This window comes from Planococcus citri, chromosome 1 (genome assembly GCF_950023065.1).
Source record: "Planococcus citri chromosome 1, ihPlaCitr1.1, whole genome shotgun sequence".
In the NCBI taxonomy this organism is placed as follows: Eukaryota; Metazoa; Arthropoda; class Insecta; order Hemiptera; family Pseudococcidae; genus Planococcus; species Planococcus citri.
The window spans coordinates 61,400,108-61,420,978 of NC_088677.1; the positions used below are offsets into that span (position 1 = coordinate 61,400,108).

Consider the following 20,871-nt stretch of genomic DNA (forward strand, 5'->3'; position numbering starts at 1 on the left):
GTATTTTAGCGTATACAGGGTGTCCTGTGTGAATATTTGGCATATGTTAAATTTTAGATTACTTACTGTTCATCGTAATTATGCTTCAAATAATTAGTTAGTATTTCAATGTTCTCTTTTTGAAAAATTGTTGTAAAATGAAATGTTCTCAAGAGTCAAGACGTTGAATTTATAGAACTTGATTTTAAGCTGCCGATGTCAAAGTTGATTTTTTTTCATTGTTGGTGAATTTTTGAAAATTATGGAAATAGCCCATCGTTATTTTTTACAAAAAGGGTAAATCTTGAAATATGTATAAAACTCCTTTGAATGGATTGCGACTACTTTCTAGCCAATTCGAAGCCTCCTGGTAAAACAGACTTTTCCTCCAGCAATTTCAAATCGCTCCAGAATGTGCTGTAATCAACTTAGGCAGCTTGAAATTCAATTCCATCGTGAAATCGATATTCTGATTCAATAAGAACGGGTGAATCCCAAAATCCGGAATGACAGATTGGTTAGTGTATTTTCTTACCATTTTAATAGTCTAAGATTTGAGGGAAAATATCAAAAATCGCAAAAGTTTTGCTGAAGGCGGAGACATTTTTCAACTAAACTGTGGTAAATCAAAAGAGCATCCATTTCCTGTCAAAATATCTGGTGCGAAAGTGAATTTTTAGATTTTTGGTGAATTTCTTAAAAGCAAATTCAGCCAGAAGTGAGGAAAAACATTCAATTTTCATCAGATTGACGTAGAAAAGTTGAGAGGCGTTTCGCGATATGGGTCCTTGTGGTGATTCGATGTTTTTTTTTTTTATTGGCGATTCCGACTTACTTTTTCACGAGAAATCGAATGGTGCAATCAGATTTCGCCTATCTCATCAACTTCTCGTTTAAAAATTACTTGAACATGAATACTCAAAAACTCACATTTTTGGGAAATCAAAAAACAAAGTTTTAGTTTGTTTTTTATTTATTTATTTTTTTTAAAAAAGGTCGATGGAAAAATTATTTTATTGTTGTTACCTATCTAAAATTTCATGGCGAATCCGAATTTCTCGGTATTTTTTTGCGGGGTTGTCTGTAACGTTGTATAAATTCGCCTTTTCACCACAAGGTCCCTTTTCTAAATCACGGATATCAGGCGATGATGAACGAATTTCGTCAAAATTTCCCATCCAACCTATGCGCAAGACAACACAGCACCCAAAAATCAAAAAATAAAAAAATCGAAAAAATCGAAGCAATTCGATGTTTTCTCTCTCCTGAAAAAATCGAAATATCACCACAAGGGCCCTTATCGCAAAACCCCTCTCAGTTGAATTTCACCTGCAAGTATCTATGTACTTGGCCACTTGATTTGTTTCGAAACAGTTTCAAAACGTTTTGAGCAGTTTTGGCGCTTCCAGCAGATTTTGCGAGATTGAAAATTTCTCAAAATTTTCCTCAATGAAGTTAAGAAATAAAAATCCGAAGTATACTCTACCTAATTTTAAGGTACTTACTGAGTTGATAGGAAGTGGTTCCAAAGTGTTCTAGAGCCTCCAGTTATTCTCATCTAAACCTTTTCAAGATTTTCGTGCTTTGAATGAACCAAAATTAAACGTCTTGTGAATTTGCCACAGGGCTTAACTTCAAGGTTGCAAAACGGAAAAAAAATGATTTTACACAAAATTCCACGTTGCCCGTTGAGAGAGAAATTTTAAAAGCAGTTTTTACTAATTTTTTTATATCATTTTTTTGTGTTGTGTAAACTTGGAGTGATATCTTGCAACAAACTCACAGGACGTTCAATTTTGTTTCACTCGAACCAAGAGAATCACGAACGAGTTGAGTTTAGTCAATTGAAAGCGGATAGAATAAATAGCAAAGAAAAGACGTATTGATGCATTGGCTATAGAAGTGTTATAAGCAATTTACTTTGAAATAAAAATTCTTCTTACCATGACGAGGTACTTGTGTATGTAGTTACTGTTTCAAGATTTGGATCCGTCAATATTTTCAGGTCTATCCGCTCTAGAGCGGATCGTTGCTTTTAGTTTTATAGTAATAAGAATTAAGCATCAGTAAGCGCACCTCACTTTCGTCCACCCAAATTGATTAGATTAGAAACTGTTTTAAACTGTTCTGATGAGCGAGTTCTCTTCTGGAGCCTTCGGAAGATTTTTCAAAGAGACCTCATGAAGTTGGAAAGCTTTCACCAACTAGGTTTCAGCTTTTATTCGGGCTTTATGTTTGCATGATTAAATTTTTCGAGTATTTCATTGTAAGCTTCTTTGTAGGTGTCGGACATATTTGATACTTTTACTTGCGATTTTATCGATATTGTCAAAATATCCGTATCGACTGTTTCATATTCAAATTAAATCAAAATATTGCGATTTGTTTCTAAGAAAACTAATGCAAATTCGAAATTGTAAATTTTTCTTGGAATTGAAGGGGTTTGAGAAAATTTTTGTCTGAACATAAATTGAATGAGGATAATATTTCCTATCGATTGGTCTAATTTTTTTCCATTTCGTACAGAAATGGCGATTTTTACATTCTTTTTATGAACAGATTTTTTTGTAGGTATGTTTACTTTGAATTGAAATTACGCAAAATTTTGAGAATATTAAAAAATATACAAAAATTCACAAAACGAAAAAGAAATTATTCTGAAAAAAAAGGAAACAACTAGAAAAGGATTAGGTACACGTTGATTTCAATTTCGAGGCGAGCTTTTTTTATTCTCAATTGATTTTCATCCTCGACAATGCTGACATCTTATTATGCTCTTTTGGTCTAAATTTTTCTTTCAAAAATTCACCCAAAATCGAAAAATGCCCTTCAGCTCCTAAAATGTTGGCTGGTGGTGTTTTTTTTGCATGCTACTCGTATTTCGATTCAGTTTGGTTGTCGTTGACGAAAATTTTCGGCGTGTTGAGATACACCTCTCTTGTGAGATTTTCAATATGTACAGAAATCCCTTTCTTGACCCATCTCTTCAGATTTGCGACTGACGGAAGTCGATACTTGTATTTTTGAAAAGTGAATTGCGCCAAAATTGATTGTAATAGGTCTACTGGAGCGATATGTAATCAATGACATAAATATTAAATAAAAAACGAACGCTTACCTTGGCGGTCTTGCTGCTGCGGTTACCGTTTTTTTGTACTATCGCCTTCTTTTTTCTTCATGAAAAAAAGTCATCTTCTGTTGGAGGCTCTGCATTAGCTTGAAAATGAATTGATCGAAATCAATTCGACGTAGACGACTTTGGTCATTGGTGAACTTTTTATTGGAAAATTGGAAGGGGGTATTTGAAAAAAAAGTTGTGAGGTGGATGTCAAAAGACTTCCAATTTGTACCATCACTTTTCTACCGGGGTTTCAAATTTTCAAACTTATATTAAAGTTCATGAAAATCGTTTTTTTAAACAAATTTTTTTGGTGATAATTGATCATAATACATACATCCACTTGGAAGTAATAAAACCATTTTTGACGTTTTCCCCCTTTTTTTAGTTGTGTTACTCAGGTTTGAAATAGGTCCAAAATCGTATACTTTCTTCACAGTAGTTCTTAGGTGGCTTGTAAGGTCCACATCCGGTACCACATATCTGCTTCTTCTCATCGGCAAGATCTTTCCTAAGCTGCCTTTTCTTTTTATGGCTGGTGTAATATAAGTTGCATTTAAATATCGCTTGTGAATAACGAAAAGTTCTGATGGAATATCATGAGTGGTCTGTTGCACAGCCAACCTCGTATTTTTCTCTGAATGATTTTTTTTTCTTGAACTGACTATGGAGAAACCGGTCCTGAGTCATGCAAACCTTCTGGAATGGTGAAAAAATTTAAAATCTGTTTTTACAGATCTAAGTGGGTATAATATGATCTATTTCTACAAAAAAAATTCGTAAAAACTCTTTTTTTTTAATTTTTAATGTATAATGTATTTTGAAATTTTATAACTCAGTAAAAAATAGATGGTAAAAGTTGAGGAACCAAAATTTTTACCACCGTCTTTTGAGGTCTTCCTAACTTTTTTTTTCAAACCCTTCGTCCAATTTTCCAAAAAAAAAAGTTGATGGCCCAACCTAGTAAACGACGATTGCATGATCAAAGGATGCTGTGTTGGACTGAAAAAAAGTGCCAGGTTTACTCGATCACCCTCTGATTGAGAAGAAAGAAGGTGAATGGAATTTCATTTTTTTTTTAAGTTCCCAATTGTTCTCAAGTGATCTTATTTTCTGTCGTATAATTAACTTGATTTTTTTTTTTCGTTTTTATTTTCATAACTCTGAAAATATCGAATCCTACGTCCGTTCCTCTTTTTTTCCTGGTGTTTTTTGCCGTATTAAATTTTTTCATTTTCTAGGAAATAATTTTCAAATGAATTTTAATTTCTTTCATCTATTGATTGAGATTTTAATTTTCGGTGTTATAATGACCAATGTTTTGTTAAAAAGTATCAAAATATTTTCTAATTTCTTTGTCGAAATGGTGTTTTTGAAGTGAATGAAATTTCATTACGAAAAAAACACAGTAGAATATTCCGCCATCTACCTTAAAAATCGGAGGAAGCTTGAAAATTTTCCTTCAAAATTTGGGATATTTGTGTAATCATACTTTTGTCTTGAGTAATGATACATTAGTAACTTACTTTTGTGAGATTCCGTGAGGTTTACCTGTTCGTGGTCTACTACAGTATTTCTTTTTTTTTAAGATCTTGTACTGAACTATGGGACACCTTGTATACGTTATGTACCGTCTCTCTTCAGCACTTGGCCGTCGGTCAAGATGACACGACCGTACTCGAGCACACACGGATGAGATGACCGTTGGGTATAATTATCGTGTCAGCGAAAGGATAATCCTGTGGTAATTGGCCATGTTAGCAAATCTCGATAAAACAACGTACTCTGTCGAGCACATCTTCACCCTGCCTAGTCGAGCCCGACCTGACCCAGGCGGTTAATCTGATTAAGAATTGTACTCAAAAGTCACCGAGCAAATTATCCACTTCAATTCATCAGAGAGCTCTTTACCTTTTTGCGAGAGAACTCTTTTTTTCACCCTTGCCGCCTCGCTTCGTCTTAAATATTCTACTTTGCGTACCGAGTAGTGTAGGTACGTATAAATGATACTGAAGAGGAAAGGAGCTGCGTCGTTGTGTAGGTTTTCTCAGTCCTTGGCTGTTTTTCTCTCTCCTTAACACGGTTCTCTTTTTAAATAGCGTTATATTTCGCCTTATACTTTGTACATACGTAGTGCGTTCCGTACATTGAGTGTAAATAAAGCCTGTAATACATAATATTATCGTACCTCTCCTGTACAGTACAAGTTTCGAGCTTCTTCTCATACATATTATAGCCTTTATTTATCATTTGATGTGTACTATTTATATATTATATGGAAGCAAGTGAAGGTACCTATAGCCCTGATTTCCCCTTAACATGTACTCATTGTGTACTATGAGGTATTCAATTTTGATATTTCCTTTTCATCGCATGTCAAGCAATGAACTCGTCTCCGTAACCCAACACCGGAGAATTCGCCAACATACTCGTACATTTTAACACACTCATGTGCTAGCGATCTGTGCTTTTGCTTTTCGCTTTTATATATAGCAGGAAGAGTAGGTACGAAGATGATGATGATGTAAGCAACACAACAGTACAGTGCCCGCGCTACGTTCCATCGTCATCGTATCGCCTTTATGGCTTATTTAATATGAGGGTTTCTTTGTTCAATAAAAGTGCCAAGCAGAATGACAGTTTTCTCGGCGGTTAATGGCGTTAATTGTGTAAAATCTTGATAGCGAATTACCTCTCTAATAAAGAGACAAGGGTTCGCGTCATCTTCGTCGTCGCGCTTATCGTTCAAAATAACGCTATTTAAGAACTTCGTCGAGGGTGGAGGGAGGGAGTCTTGGAAAAAATTAAGGGGGTTTGAGTAGCAGTAGGTATGCTGTAAGTATAGCGTAAGATGAGACAAAAAACCTGCTATCTCTGTTTTAACGCTTCAACAGACAGCGATGTGCTATATCGCCGATCATTCTAAGAGCTAACGAACAAATTACACCGCAGTTGGGAGGGAATTTTGTGGAAAATGAATTGAGGTATATTGATTTTGAGATGGAGTTTTTTAGTCTGATGGTTGAAAATTTGTGTAGATGTCAATAGAAAATTCAGCTTTTCGCCAAATCTGAAGTTCATATGTACATGGAAACCATGATCAGATCTCAAAACTCATATTTAATATCATTTTTTATAAATCAAAAATTCCATTTTTATTTTCTACCTATTTTCTACTGCCCTGACTTCCACGATTATTCTGTACTTAGAGCGTTATTTGTTGGCGGTTCTGAGCTAAGCTTTTTTCCCCCATCGCGTCGTCTCCTTCCTCCACAACTTTTTTTCAAATTAGTTTTTCATCATGATTTAGGTATGTACTTTATGTTGGTATGTTTAATCTATGTCTTTTTCGTCAATGTAATTTTTATGCATCAAAATGGCAACTCAAAAAGAGATATAGGTAACTTCACATAATTACACTGAACAAAATGTAGGTCAGAGTAATCGAATAGTTACTTATAAATTCGTTTCGAACTTGTAAAAATGAAAAAGCAGGATCTCGCTCAAGAATTTATACGAGAAATCCCACCAGTTAGTAGAATTGAAGTGTTTCGGTACTAATCAACTGTAGTGAAATCCTAATGTTTACTTACCTACTTCACAAATTTGATCAAATTTTAATAAAATGCTGAAACGAGGTTTCTGGTTTATGCCCTATTTTCGACTTTCTAGGGAATTAGTGATGGATTCAAGATATTCTGGAACCTCCAGCAGATTTTTCTGAATTCTCTAGTTTTTGGAAAAATACTATAAGTAGGGTGAAAATGAAATTCAGCGCGCGTAAACTCGAATTCACCATCGTTCTTACTCTTTCGATCGATTTCAGCATTAATTTTCAAATTGCGTTTTCTCCAGTTATTATTTAAAACAAAAAAATAAAGCCAATGCAAGCCTTTCGAAGAAGTGAATTTTGGAAAAATGCACCCAAATTGATCGAAGGGCTCACAAAGACAGTGAATCCGAGTTTTTAGGTGCTGCTGCATTTCATTTTTATCCTTAATATGTATGTATTTATGTTATTTTTTCGAAACCCGAAGTGAGTAAAAATGGGATGACCCTCCGGCTGCTGCTGCTGCTGCTGATTCGGCTCTTCCTCGGGTTCCAGCCTTTCGACTCTCACTACTGGATTAAATCGTATCTGCGTTGCCCTTAGCTGCTCTAGGCCGATGCCTCTTCCTCTGCCATGTCCGGCACGTCGATTCCTCAGATTTTCTCTAATCGACTCGGAAGGTCGAAAGTGAGCACAACTCAAATTGTCAGTCTTCGACATGTTTTATGATATTTGGAGCACCCTGCAGCCTATGTAGGTACTCTCTAAATTTGAAACAGTGAAATTTCACTGCTTAGCAGTCACGACATTTTGGCTTCTTAAAAGCAGTAGTTTTTTACTGCAAAACAGTAAAAAAACTACTGAATTGATCAGTAAAAATCAAATTTAGAGAGTACCCTAATTCATCAGATTGTGAGAGGTGAAAACTTGGCACCTTCAAAATTATTACCTTTTTACATAGCCTATTTGTTTCCACTCTGTACTTATATCGTTTTCGCGAACTTCAACAATTCCTTTTATAAAATTTTAGCCATACTTTTTGGTTTGTTATGGACATGAATCTGAACTTGAATGAATATTTGAACTTGCTTACTCTGGTATCCCTGTTCAAAATGATATTCGGATCCGTAAATGTCTTATACTTATCCTTTTCGCAAACTTCAATAATTCCTTTTATAAAATTTTAGCCATACTTTTTGGTTTGTTATGGACATGAAACTGAACTTGAATTAATATGTATTTCAACTTGCTTACTCTGGTATCCCTGTTCAAAATGATATTCGAATCCGTATATGTCGAGAATTGCAGATAACATTTCCAGTCGAATGAAACCTCGCGAAGTCTTTTAGGTGCAAAATTCACTGAAAAATTTGAATTTTAGTGAAAAAAATTTACAAAAACTTTAAAAGCGGTTTTCTCAAAACCATGTTTTTTGAACTTTCAACTTCAAAGCCGCATAAATCAGTGAGAATTGGACTTGCAAGGCTTCGCGAGGTCTCATTTGATCAGAAATGTTGTCTAATATACCACCCTGCTCATAACTCCATACCGACAATGTGGGACCTTTTTAAACGGACGTACACATATTCACTGAGAGAACTACGTATTCAGTAAAAATTACTGTAAAATTTAGTAAAGGTACTCCCTGATTACCTTTTTTGTAAAATTTACTAAATTTTATCATACATGTTGCTGAAAACTGTAATAGAAAAAGTACTTTTCGCTACACTTTTTAATATTGTTTTATTGTTTGTAGGTACTACGTATAAAACGTAGTAAACACTACAAAAAAATGACCAGGCTCCTTTACTAAAGTTTTCAGTAATTTTTCTCAGTGTTCGTGAAATTCCGTACTCGAAGTCGTCTTGATACCTACTCAAAAGAGAATAGGCCTACAATAAATCCATAAATTAACTCTTCTGATTTTTTAAATATTTCGACTGCGTAACTATTTGTTTTCAATTTTTTATACAATAATGAGTTATATATAATTCATTTTTGATACAAGCGCGAGAAAATACTCATGCATGTAGGCAAATCATTCATTAAAATGTTGAGAAAGAAAACAAATATTCACATGCAAATTGGGTAGATACCTGTTCCTTCGGTAAAGTCCACTATTGTTGGGGTTTTACTCAGTGGCGGTGTTGCTGATCCTACCGGAGAGATTACACTTACTTTTGAGGTAAGGTTAGTCTTATCTCGTATGCATTTCTTATTTTTTCCGCACCTCCCAAAAGTGTCACAACTTTCTTCTTGACTGCGATGTCTTCTTGATGATGAACATCCTTTTTTGTCATTTTTCTCAGTGTCACTTTTTGTTTTTTGTTTCTGAAGTCGTCAATATTTGGTTCAACGTTCTTTTTTCCGCTTTTTTTCTAAGCTGCACTCCCACCCTGTGCAATGTGCATTGATACATATAACTGCTGGATGATAACCCAGGTGTGGACTCATTTTGTTGAGTAAAAGTAAAATTTTCAACATTGCCTTTCTCTCGACTGCTACTGGTAACATGTTTGAGGTGTCACGTTTGGTTCTTTACGAAATATTTCATGTAATCCTTCAAAAAATCAAGAATGAACAGCAGCAGCCCCTGAACTCGTAGCTGCTCGACCATCAATAATTACTTTCATATACTTACTTACCTTCTACCTTGATTTGAGGTAGCGCCATCTCCGTTGCACTTGGGCAGAATTGAAGCGAAAATTCATAGAAATTGTCTCGTGTTTGGTTACTGTGCCTTCTAGTTCTCTTTTGTGTGGTTTGAAAAGTTCAATCAACCTAATTGAAATGTGATAGGGGACGGCTACACGACAACTCATATCGCTGACCCTTATGTGTCTGAAGGTGTTGGCTGAGCGCATATCCGTTGTTGAAGGATTTGTTGCAAGAATCGCAAATACATATATGTAGTTCTTCCTACAAAAAAATTTAAAAAGGTCAGTACTCGAGGTGGTTGTCTAATATGTATCAGTACGCCAAAAACATTCATACTTACTTCACGGCCACTTTCGAATTTTTCAAAGACTCGTGCGGAAACTCCGGCGCCCATGAGTATTATCAAACACTGAAACACTCTCCTATCATAACAAATTGACAATTTTCAGACATCTTCATAATTAAACTTTGAAAATTGCAAAATTTAATGAAAAACAATTTACAAAATTATAATTTTAATTTTATTTAATTCATTTTCAAAAAATATCATAATGCATTTCACTAGCCACGAATGTTTATATCTGACAAAAACCCAAAACGTACCTTGAAGATAAGGGAATTGGATCAAAAAATATACTGTATCGAACTATTGCTATTGGAATGACATACATTCGTAGCTAAGTAAGTAGGTAGCTAGGTACCTATCTACGAATGTATGTATTTAAAATAATCATAATAGTGTAACAGTTATTTAATGACGGACTCTGGCTCAGGATCGTCTACACTTTCTCCATCTTCTTCTTCGGAAATGTCATTCACTATGGTTCTATAAAAGACCTGTCCGTCATTCTACAATCTTATCAAAAACTCTTCTCATCTTCCAGGGAAAGGTTGTGTAAAACGCAACACGCGATAATAGTCGTAGGAATGAAATTTGTGGTAGTCATGTCCAGATACGTTGAACGACGAAATCTTCCAAACAATAACGAAAACGTTCGCACGGATCACCTGTATGGGGTCATTGCAGGCCAAATTGACCAAAAGTTGCACAAAAGGTCATCAACCTTACATAAAGACCTAAAATTCATTATTATTGATCTCATATTGAATTGAACTAGTTTCTTTACTGTGTTCAAGTAATATTATTTCAAACTTTTTTCAATAGTGAAAATTGATCAAAATTTCTGAAATTTGATAAACGAATAACGAAACAAAATAATTTTGTTTTCACAACTTCTTATTTTTCATTTTTTCCCTTAATTACCTGTCGAGTTTTTGTGTTTTCTATTGAATTGTCTGTGTTCTTCTGTGAAATTGCCTCTTTGAATGAATGGTGATAGACACCAGGCATTGATGGTTATGCTTTTTCACAATAAGAATCTGCTCGTCGTCCTTGTTCGCCTCAATTTCTTTAAAAATATCTGAATTTCTGAAAATTCTAATGTCAGACACACTGTTGGGATACCCAGTGTAGCAATCGATGAACTTCCGCTTATGGTCACAAATGCTTATGTAAAACAGAAATTAGTAGGCCTATTTATGTATTTTAGCACTTCTAAGGTGATTTCAAGGAGGGGGAACGATACTCGCCTATTCGTAAGAATACATACCATGAAGTGAAATTGCGTATTGACATCTTGCTATTGATGTATCCCTAGTATGGCGGAGGTTCTTTAGGTGCCTTTGTACATACGTCCCATCAACAGCGCCAACCACGTTTCTCATTCCAGCGCACTTTTGTAATTTTTGAGAAATAACTTTTCTTTCATTGGACGAGGGCTATGTTATGATTTATGGCGCAATGATGTTTAGTGCCTTTATTACACGCACAAAGGACATCCACAAAGTCGATTTTGGAATTCCAAACCTCGAACTAATAGATCTGCAACATGTTATTGAGTATGTTACATAGGCACATTAGGGGTGATGGATATGTAAACCTATTTTTTTAAAAGTAAAATCAATTTTTGGGGAATAGGTACTGTCCAGTATCCTTTTTCAGGAGTCCATCTTGACCGGAATCGGAGCACCTTATTGATGACGTCATAGCACTATTTCTCGATGTTTTTCTTTTCATCTTCCGAGTTTTCGCTTGTAGTTGTATGGGGAAAATATTGTTTTTCGACTTTATTAATTATTGGTTGGAATAAGTAAATTTGTGTAAATTTTGATGAGGACTTTTCTCAATTAAAATGAAATTGAATGGTTTGTTTTCGTGCAGAAAAAACAAGGACTTTAATAGTACCTATTTTCATTCATGGATAAATTGTTATGTACCTAAGTATATTTTGAATTGAAATTTTTAGTGAAAACATAGATGTTTTATAATACAAAAATGTTCAGAATTTTGGCTGTTCAAAATAGTTTTTTATCCAAAGGAGCTAGCGTTTACCGTTCAGAATTGATTAAATCTCAAAGTTCAATTTTTATTTTTTACTCCGCATCTCTGGTTTTCACAACTATAGAGTTTTAATGAATTTTGAACAATAAACGCTGAGCCTTTGGGTAAAAAAAAAAAACATTTCAAACAGAATAAAATTCTGAACATTTTGAAACACTCATGTGCTCACTAAAAATTTCGAGAACTTATAATTCAAAGTGAACCTTACATACCAATCCGTGAATGAAAATTACCGTCATAAATTCGTTTGTTTCTACATGAAAACAAAAATTGTTTACACCATTTGATTGGAAATTTAATTTTAATTCAGAAAAGTCCATCTAAATTTACATAATTCACTATTTCGTTACATATTTCTACTAAAAAAGTTGGAAAAGAGACTTTCTCCCATAAATAAGCAAACAATTCTAATGAAAAAAACTGAAAAAAAAACCATTCAGAAGTAGTGCTATGACGTCATTAGTAATGTGCTCCGATTCTGGTCAGAATGGACTCCTAAATTTTCGAGCCCTACACAGTGATGTGTCATTAGAGTAATGTTCTGCAAAATTTCGATCAATACTTGTCGAAGTTCATTGCGCCAACGGGAAAACAAACAATAAACAGATATGTAATTAAATAAATTGTTTGAAAAATCGTTTACACCCACCCATAACATATCTTGCATATGGATCAACAATTCACTTTGATCGTCAACTTCTGGAATGTTGTTGATTGCGGTTAACAACGAATTTCCGCTCTCTATAATCATTATTTTTTAGAAAAGATAGGTTGAATGAGGTCACTTTTTTATCAACTTTATACTTTGACTAGTCATAACTTTTGAAGTAGATCGACGACCCCGTCATTTTATGATACCATTTTGTGGAGATTTTTGTGCTCTTTCAGATGATATAAAATTTTTTCAAATCCTCAGAATTCTTCATCGACGAGATAGGGTTTTAAAAAGGCCAAATGGCAGTTATTTTTAAAATTGACAAAGTTACATTTTATAATTTATCATTTAATTTAATTTTTTATAAATAATATTACCTGTATTTCAACCACTTAAATAAAAAAAATAGTACAAAAAATAAATAAATGAAATTATTTTTGACATGTAGGTTGATAGATGTAAATAGGGGTGACTTTCTAAATATCATTCCAAAAATTGAATGCATCTGAAACCTCCACGAAAGAAAAATCACTCAAAGCACGCGAATAAATTCTTTTGGAATTCCTCCGAAACAAAATCATTAAAATTTACTTACTTCCAAAAATCCATTAGAAATCATAACTTCGGCTGCACGCTCTGTTTCTTCGATGTTTTGTCAGTTCTGATTCTAATTCTGCCTAAAAAGTAAACAAAATATTCAATTCTTTGAACTAACAAACAGACGTCTTGAGGTGTCACCCTTCGATTTGAACGGGACCACGATCCTGGAAAGAGCATGCTCTAAAACCCTCAAACCTAAATTTTCTGCTGCCCAACTTCCATTTTTCGATTTTTGGCGAACGTTTGAAAATTCAAAATCGACTGTCAATGAGACGCCTCAAACGTGATTTGGGAGTGGATCTGGCGACATCAGTTTTAGGACTTACTTTGATCATTTTTACTGATCAAGTACGTACTTTTTTTTAAAAACCATAAATCACCAAAAACAGTCAATTTTGAATTTTCAAACTTTCGCTCAAAATCGAAGAATGAAGTTGGGCTTGGGCAGTTGAAAATTTGGTTTTGGGGGTTTCAGACCTTGATCATTCCAAAAATCGCGGTCCCGTTCGAATCGTAGGTGGACACCTCAACACTTCAACAGGTTCCCTTGTAAGCTAGGTATAAGATGTACTAGATAGGTGCCAGTGATTCTTAGAATTTCGGCATCGTCATAAATGGGACTCAGGTATCCGGAATCACTCATTTTCAGTGTCTCATCTTCTAGAGATACACTTCAACGTCGGAATTCTATTGCAATGCTTCAATGTTCTAGAAATGATCTACCTAGGAGGTAGGTCTTATACTCGTTATGAAACCTGAAATAGTATTAATGAATAACTTACTTGAGTTTTCAAGCAGTGAATTGTGTAAGTTATATTAATGGTCTTTGTTTGTTGGTTTTTGCAGCTAAGGAATCTGATATAAATATCATTCCCCTGAATTTTCTGAAAAATCTCAAGCCAAATTTGCAATTTTGGACTTCCGTAATATTTCTTTTTTCTCAAATAACTCGCTCATATGGCTACAGCGGAAAACAAAGCAGAAGAATCTCCAGCGAATGAAAATTATTGCACTTTCGCATTGACAAGATAAAAAGTAGGAAATCATCAAATGGCAATTTGCCTATCCAACGATCACCCACACAAAACCAGGAAAAAAAAAGTTGGAAATCTTTAAATGGTATTTAAATTGAGTGCGAGTTGGAGAAGAAAAAACGCGGGTATGGTTTGAGGATAACAACAATGGCGTACACATGTTGTTGTCTGTACGTGGTGTATTTATTACTTATAATATGGTGAAAAGTGCGACAAAAGTGTATTTTGAAAAGCGCCCGGAGCGATAAGTTTGCCAGCTTCTAACGACACCTAAAATTACATACAAAACAGTTTATATTTAAGTTTTGTATTCGCGCGAACGTTTGCAACTTTCGTATATACGTATATATTCTTTTTCCATCTCACACACCCTGTTTGCTCCTCTCTCTCTCTCTATACAGATTCGGCGAAATAAAAAAATTTCCCAACTTTTTCATTAGCGCAGAATGAAAAACTACAGATAACTATATTAACGCTCGCGACAATAGTTCGAAAAACAAAGTAACTTCGCCTCTGGCAACAAGTTCCTTATTTCATATTCGACGTACAATGTGCCGGGGATTTAGTCGCAACAATAAGTCGAGCTGTGTGTATGTGTATATTTTTATTCTTTTCTTTTTCTCTATCTGTCTATGATTCGTTGTCGTATTTTTTATTTTTTTCCTACTCTATATGCCAGCCATACTACACGTACCATACAGCTTCGTGATAAAAACTCCTTTGTTGGGTAAAATTTTCGTGTACCTAGTCGCGTTTTGCGAAGCTTTTCCAGAGAGTATTTCAGATTATACGAAACGATAGCAGGCGGAAAAAAATGTTTTATCTTGCCGGCTGTTGGGGGTTTTCTTCTTGCAGATTCTTCGGCCGTATGTGTTTTTCATCTTGCTCGAATATTTTTGCCCTAAAAGATGTATAGCCTATGTAAATGCATCGCAGATCATCCCCTTGCTCTGGCCAACGCCGCTGCTTTATCTGAGAGCTCGCGAACTTGAAATGGAAAACGCCAAATTTCAAGAATTATCTGACGCTAAACAGTCGAAACGGGGAAAGTTTATTTGATGTAAAATACGAGTGTCGGTGCGTTTGTTTGCATTTGTGTTGGTGTTCTTTTGAAATAACTTTGGTGCTGAACTCTGCTAGACTTATGTTTTCTCTATTTTTATGGTCAAGTACGAAAAGTGACTATGCGATTTGCTTTGTACCACAAACATTTGAGAGAGAAAAAGATCAATTATTTCATACTTCAATTGAATGGTGATATTTAAGAAGGTCCTATCGACCGATAGGCCCTATTTGAGGAGTTCATAGTGCAACACTGAAACATAAAAATGTGTTTTTCTCAAAACCGGTTTTTTTGGCGATGGGTTCTTCTTGAATGAATATCACCATTCAATTGCTGATTGCTGATCAAGTAATGAATGATAGCTCTTTTTTGAGAAATTGATTCATATGTTATATTGAAAAAAAATATATTTACGATTACATATCTTTACTTCTCGTTCTCGGCGTCGGATAATACCTCTTCATCAGTGGTCATCTCATCCTCGTTATCCATTCTGAGATATTTTTTAATAATTCGTTGTCGCCTTTCCTTCTTATCCTGTTCATATCTGATTCTCGATAGTACGTTGGAGCTTACCCTGTGAAAAGAAAAATAAATTATGAATCGATAGCGTGATTTTGTAGCAGAAATTATTCTTGAGATATATTTCAACTTCATTTTTTGTATTCATGTACCGGGTGACCCAAAAGTTACGCAACCCAAATTTTTTTTTAAATAAAAAATACGTTTATGAGCAGGCCTTTTCAATTGCGTTGTTATTAATAGTAGGAGGGTACTCCCCCAAGTAACTAAAGTTTCATCCCCCATTCAAATTGCATAGCACACATTTTGCAGGGGCAGACTAGGCATACTTGAATAATGAGTACCAAGCAGACAATTATCATAGGTGTACGAAAGGTTGTCTACGTCGGATTATTTTAGGGTGGCTTATGCAACGCTACACGATGGTCTTCACCAGATGATGCACCCCCCGCAATTCGCCGATCGTTATTTAATTTTTCAGGAAAAAAAAACTTTTCAAATTTTTCGGTGAAAAATCGAAAATTTTTACTTATTACTAAAAATGTTGTGGAAGAATCATTACAAAGGAACAAGTTTACTAGCTGCGAATCACTTGGAGTCTCTGCTATGCAACGACTGCCATTTCATTTCTTTTTGGCTGTTGATATTTTTTTAAGAAACCAATTTTTCGGTTGCGGAACTTCTAAGTCACCCGGTACTTATGGTTGTTCATCTGTCTATAATGTGTGATTATCTTCTCATTAGGTATTCTTGATATAGAAATGAAAACATTGTTTTGAATTGCATTGCATGCTTCAATGTTCTAGAAATTATCTAGTAGGTAAGGTGTTACTCGTTATGAAACCGGAGATGGTATTTAATGAATAACTTACTCAATTTTTCAGATTAGGGATATCGCTTAGAACAGAAATACTTAGAAGAATCGTACTTCAATTAAAACAAAACTGTGACCATCTCACTCTGATGGACTGTTGGAAGTGTTGACAACTACATATGTATAAGTACATTAAACAATGTAAAAGAAACACTATATAAATCAAAGACAAAAAAGCTCTCTAAGAACTGAATCAACTTTCAACTTATTTAATGAATCGTTCGCAGGATGATTTTGAAAAAATTGACAGTTGGTGGAGGGAAAAGTGAATAAATTTTATTGCATGATTTTTTTGCCTCGAGTTTAAATTCGTCATTAAGTAGAGAATCTTTAATCTATCTTGTTTTGGTAGGCATTGATGTTCACTTAAAATTATTAAACACACTACCTACTTTAAATAGTCGATTTTGCTCACCTTATTTCCTCCCTTTTCTTATTCCCTTTTTCAGAATCACTATTGTCACTGTAATGATCATCGTAGGTACATACTTTCTTCCTCCGTTTCCTTGAGTTTTTTTGAATTTGAATCTGAATCAATGTCTGACAATCATGTTAGTGGGGTATAAGCTTGTTTGGGGAAGCACAAAAATTCATCCCCCCGAATCATTGCAAAGTACTAGGTATATAATCTGGTTTGTAATTTTACAGTAATTTAAAATAAAAAGTAATGTTCCAAGCACTTATTTTTGTTGATCACGATTCATTATTTGTCGTCTGATTGAAAAAGAAAATTGTTGAAAATATAAAATTTTGAGAAAATACGGGCTCTTGTGATAAGGTTCCTTTCAAAGCTGAAAATTCGTCTTTTTGAGTCAAATATATCCCAAAAACTTCAACTGTGAGTACGAGTATGTATGTAATGTATGTATAGCTATAGTTAAGAGACAGCCAATAATATTTGAAAATTCACTGTACCAATGAAATTAAGGTTCGTTTCAAAGCTGAAAATTCCTTCTTCATTCTCAATTGAAAAAAATTCAAAAAACATGAAAATTATTTTGAATAATTTTAATTTTGTACAAAAATTTATTATTCATTTTCAAAAACAAAAAGAAACAAATTTAATTCAATTTAAAAAAAAAAAAATCAACTTGGAAAAATTAGAAATCGAATTGAAAAATTTGAAAAAATTTTCTGCTGGAGATCTCAATACATTAGAGTGGCTCTTATTTTCAAGTTTCAAGTTTGAAATTTTTGTACTGCCCCCCCCCCAGTTGTTCCATTTGATGAAAAAATGATTTTAACGAATTTTATTTTTGTCCTCAACAAAAAAAAAGTAGTGCCAGATTGCCGCCCCTTTTTTTCAAAAATTGAAAAATTGAAAAATTGAAATTAATGCAAAATTATTTAATTTTTGATTGTTTTTATTTTTCTCAATCCCAATATTTCCCCTTTGAACCAAAATGACCCTCAACATTTTTTATCCCCTCGTCTCTAAGAAACAATGAAAACTGGGAGGGGGTTCAAATTTGCTATTTCTGAATAGCATGATCAAAAAATCCAAACATTCATTATTCTTCCCGATTGAGTATCAAATAATACTCCTAGCAATAATGTTTCAATAAATTGATAAACGAATTAGGTACCTAAGTATATAAAATATAAGAAAAATGATTTTATTGTTCAAAATAGCAAAAAAAAAAACCTTCAATTTCTCACTTTTTTCCCAAGAGAGGAGTGAAAAAAAATTTGGGGGCTGTTTTAGTTCGAATGGAGAATATTGGGAAGGAGCAAAATGAAAAAAAAATCAAAAATTGATAATTTTTTTATTTTTTTGGAAATTGGGAGGAGCAATCTGGCTCCACTTTTTTTCACTTGAGGGGTTGAAACTTTGAAGGATTTGTTTTTTAATCAAATGAAACCACTTTGGAGAGGGTGAGAGCAGGGAAAATCGAGAAAAAAATGTCCTCCAAGAATAAATAAGAAACACTTTATTGGATATTGAAGGCAATGACCTAGGTCAATGCAGAATCATAAATGTCATCTTTTAAAATTGGGTTATTTTTTTGAAACAGTCAACAGGTTGAGTAGGGACCAGAACAAAACCCCTTTCGAAGATTCATGTCTCCCTTCCAGAGGCACCTACCTAGCTAATGAAAGAAAACAAAGTTCATTATTACTCGTACGAACAGAAATGAAACCCCTTCTCCTGTTCGTAATTTCTTTCTTGCTGCAGAAGCCGAATTTTTCTTTGGGGGGGGGGGGGGGTCGGCTCAAAAAATAGCAGGTATTTTTTTCGTAATCAAAATCGCACAATAATTCGCCTTACATTAATAATTTTACTACCGCGAATGGGAAAGTTGACGGAGTAGAAATTATTTGCAACCGACATCGTTTACTGTAATTTAACACACAACTTTTGTTGTCAGCAAAATAATAATAATTAAGAAAAGTTTCTCGACGAAAGTAATTCGAATTGAGATAACAAGTTTTGCTTTTAATGACTAGAATATTCAAGTTTAAAAGTTCACTTTATAATCTTATATCACTGTTTCATTGTTTCGACGGTGGAAAAATTAAATTTTAATATTTTTACCTAAGTATAGAATAAAGAGTGAGCCCAGCTAAGGTTGTAAGTATAGGTAGTAGGAAGCCAGGCAGCAGTTCGCATTTTAGGTTTACATGAACACATAATAGACGATTTCGGTGTGCAAATGAAAGCAAAACAGAGACGAGAAAAACATCTCTCGACTCTCGAGCAACGTGATAAGATTTCTGTCTCTCTTGAGAAAATCGCTTCGTCGACGACGACGACGACGTCGACGTTGTAAGTCTATAATGTCGGAGAAATGGTATGGAAAATTTTTCGTCGTAATTAAAAAGTCTATAAAGTGCTCATTTCGATAGAATTTCCGGCCACAGTTCGGGTGAATTTTTTCATGCGTAAATTTTCAACTTACGATAGCTCGGGGTGTCTGCTGAGAAAACGCAGTGATACGACCACGGTTCGTGTATTCTGCTGTTTTTCTCGCTCGTTTTTTAATTCGAAATTACTCGTAAATACCGCTCACTCGTCTGTAGTGTACGACTGCGAGCGAGTATATTGACTCGAATTTGTGTCGTCGATGATAAAGTTCTAACTGGCAACTTGTCAATAATGGTGAAGATAAATGTTCGCAGTTGTTACAGTTTTTTTTCTCTCTATTTTTACATCCTTTTTCGTTCTTTTTTCTTGTTTTTTTCGTTGTATGTGTTCGAAGGAATGTTGTGCAATATATTGTACGTATTGAAAAAGAAAGGAACACAATCGAGACTCTGTTGTCAAATTATACGTAAGAGCTGCTTTTAATATTGGCAATTCATTTCGACTTCGATGAAATATTTTTATGAGATTCGAGAAAATAATGCCATTCTGTGGAACATTTTCTGTAACGAGTTGGTGGTGGGGGTAGCTTTCATGGTGTGAATGTATTTTGATGTGTGTATTTTATTTCGTGTTGGGAAGAAGAAAAGAAGGGGTGGAAGTGTGAACCCTTTGAGTAAATGTACCTAATAATAAAGATTACTTACTTACTACTCGTAAGCAATAATTTTAAATTTTATAGTGGAGTAAATAAAAATATTCAAACTTGTAATATTCTATGATTCAGCCTAGAAATTAGAAACCACGCGCAGTACTTATGTCGAAAGACAACAGTTGATACCTACTGTGAATGTTTTGAAAAATATTTAAAAACTACAAGAATACAAATTGCAGATTATGTAATATGTAACCAATAAGCAAAAACGCTCTTGCAATCAGCCATTAATTGATAACATGTAACTATACTTACATGAGACTTCCTAACGATTTCTTAATGAAGCATTTCATCAGGTTGGACTATATGCGTTTGTACCATGAGATGGAAATGTCAAATCTTAGACATACATTTGAAATTGCCAACTTTTGCATGCTGATTCTTCTTTTCAATACGTTTGAAAATGATGGACATTCACTGAAGGCTGAAAGTAGTGCAATGCATTCGGGAGATCGACTTTAGAGGATTGGAAGAACTTTTTGAATAATGTTATGCACAGAAATGTGTGATAGGTATTGCAATTCTGTAAAAATTCAAGATTTTCTGCTTGAAAAAAATACACATTTTCAACTTTGCACTTCGGATTCGCGATTAATCTACCTTTATCGATTTAGAATTTCGAACTTTTGGCAGGATTAAATTTTCAGCAGTAGAAGTTGGTTACTACATCTTCTAGAGCAATTTCCAATTACTAAAGAAAAGTCAACTTTTCACTGCTGGAAACTTCAGAAAGAGTCTAAAATGATCGCAACCGAATTGGAGGGGTGAGAGGAGGGGTAGTCTACTTGCAAATACAAATCAATTTTTCGAATTTTGTTTCGAAATTTTATTCAGTGTTGCTTTCTAAGATATGTCGTTCTTATGAAGTACCTATATAACTTACATTGAGTGTTTGTGCC

General features: G+C 34.3%; 2 protein-coding genes across 5 annotated transcripts in view; one reads left to right on the plus strand and one right to left on the minus strand.

The window, feature by feature from the left end:
- Positions 1-20,871, plus strand: part of LOC135833205 (neural cell adhesion molecule 1-like) — a 623,372-nt gene that overhangs the window by 293,950 nt on the left and 308,551 nt on the right. The gene's annotated exons all lie outside the window — the stretch shown is intronic.
- Positions 10,115-12,457, minus strand: LOC135843013 (uncharacterized). The gene is made up of 3 exons (XM_065360737.1): positions 12,356-12,457; positions 10,624-10,796; positions 10,115-10,310 (listed from the first exon to the last, which is right to left on the minus strand). The coding sequence occupies exons 1-3, from the start codon at positions 12,455-12,457 to the stop codon at positions 10,166-10,168; spliced, it is 420 nt and encodes a 139-aa protein (XP_065216809.1). The 3' UTR covers positions 10,115-10,165.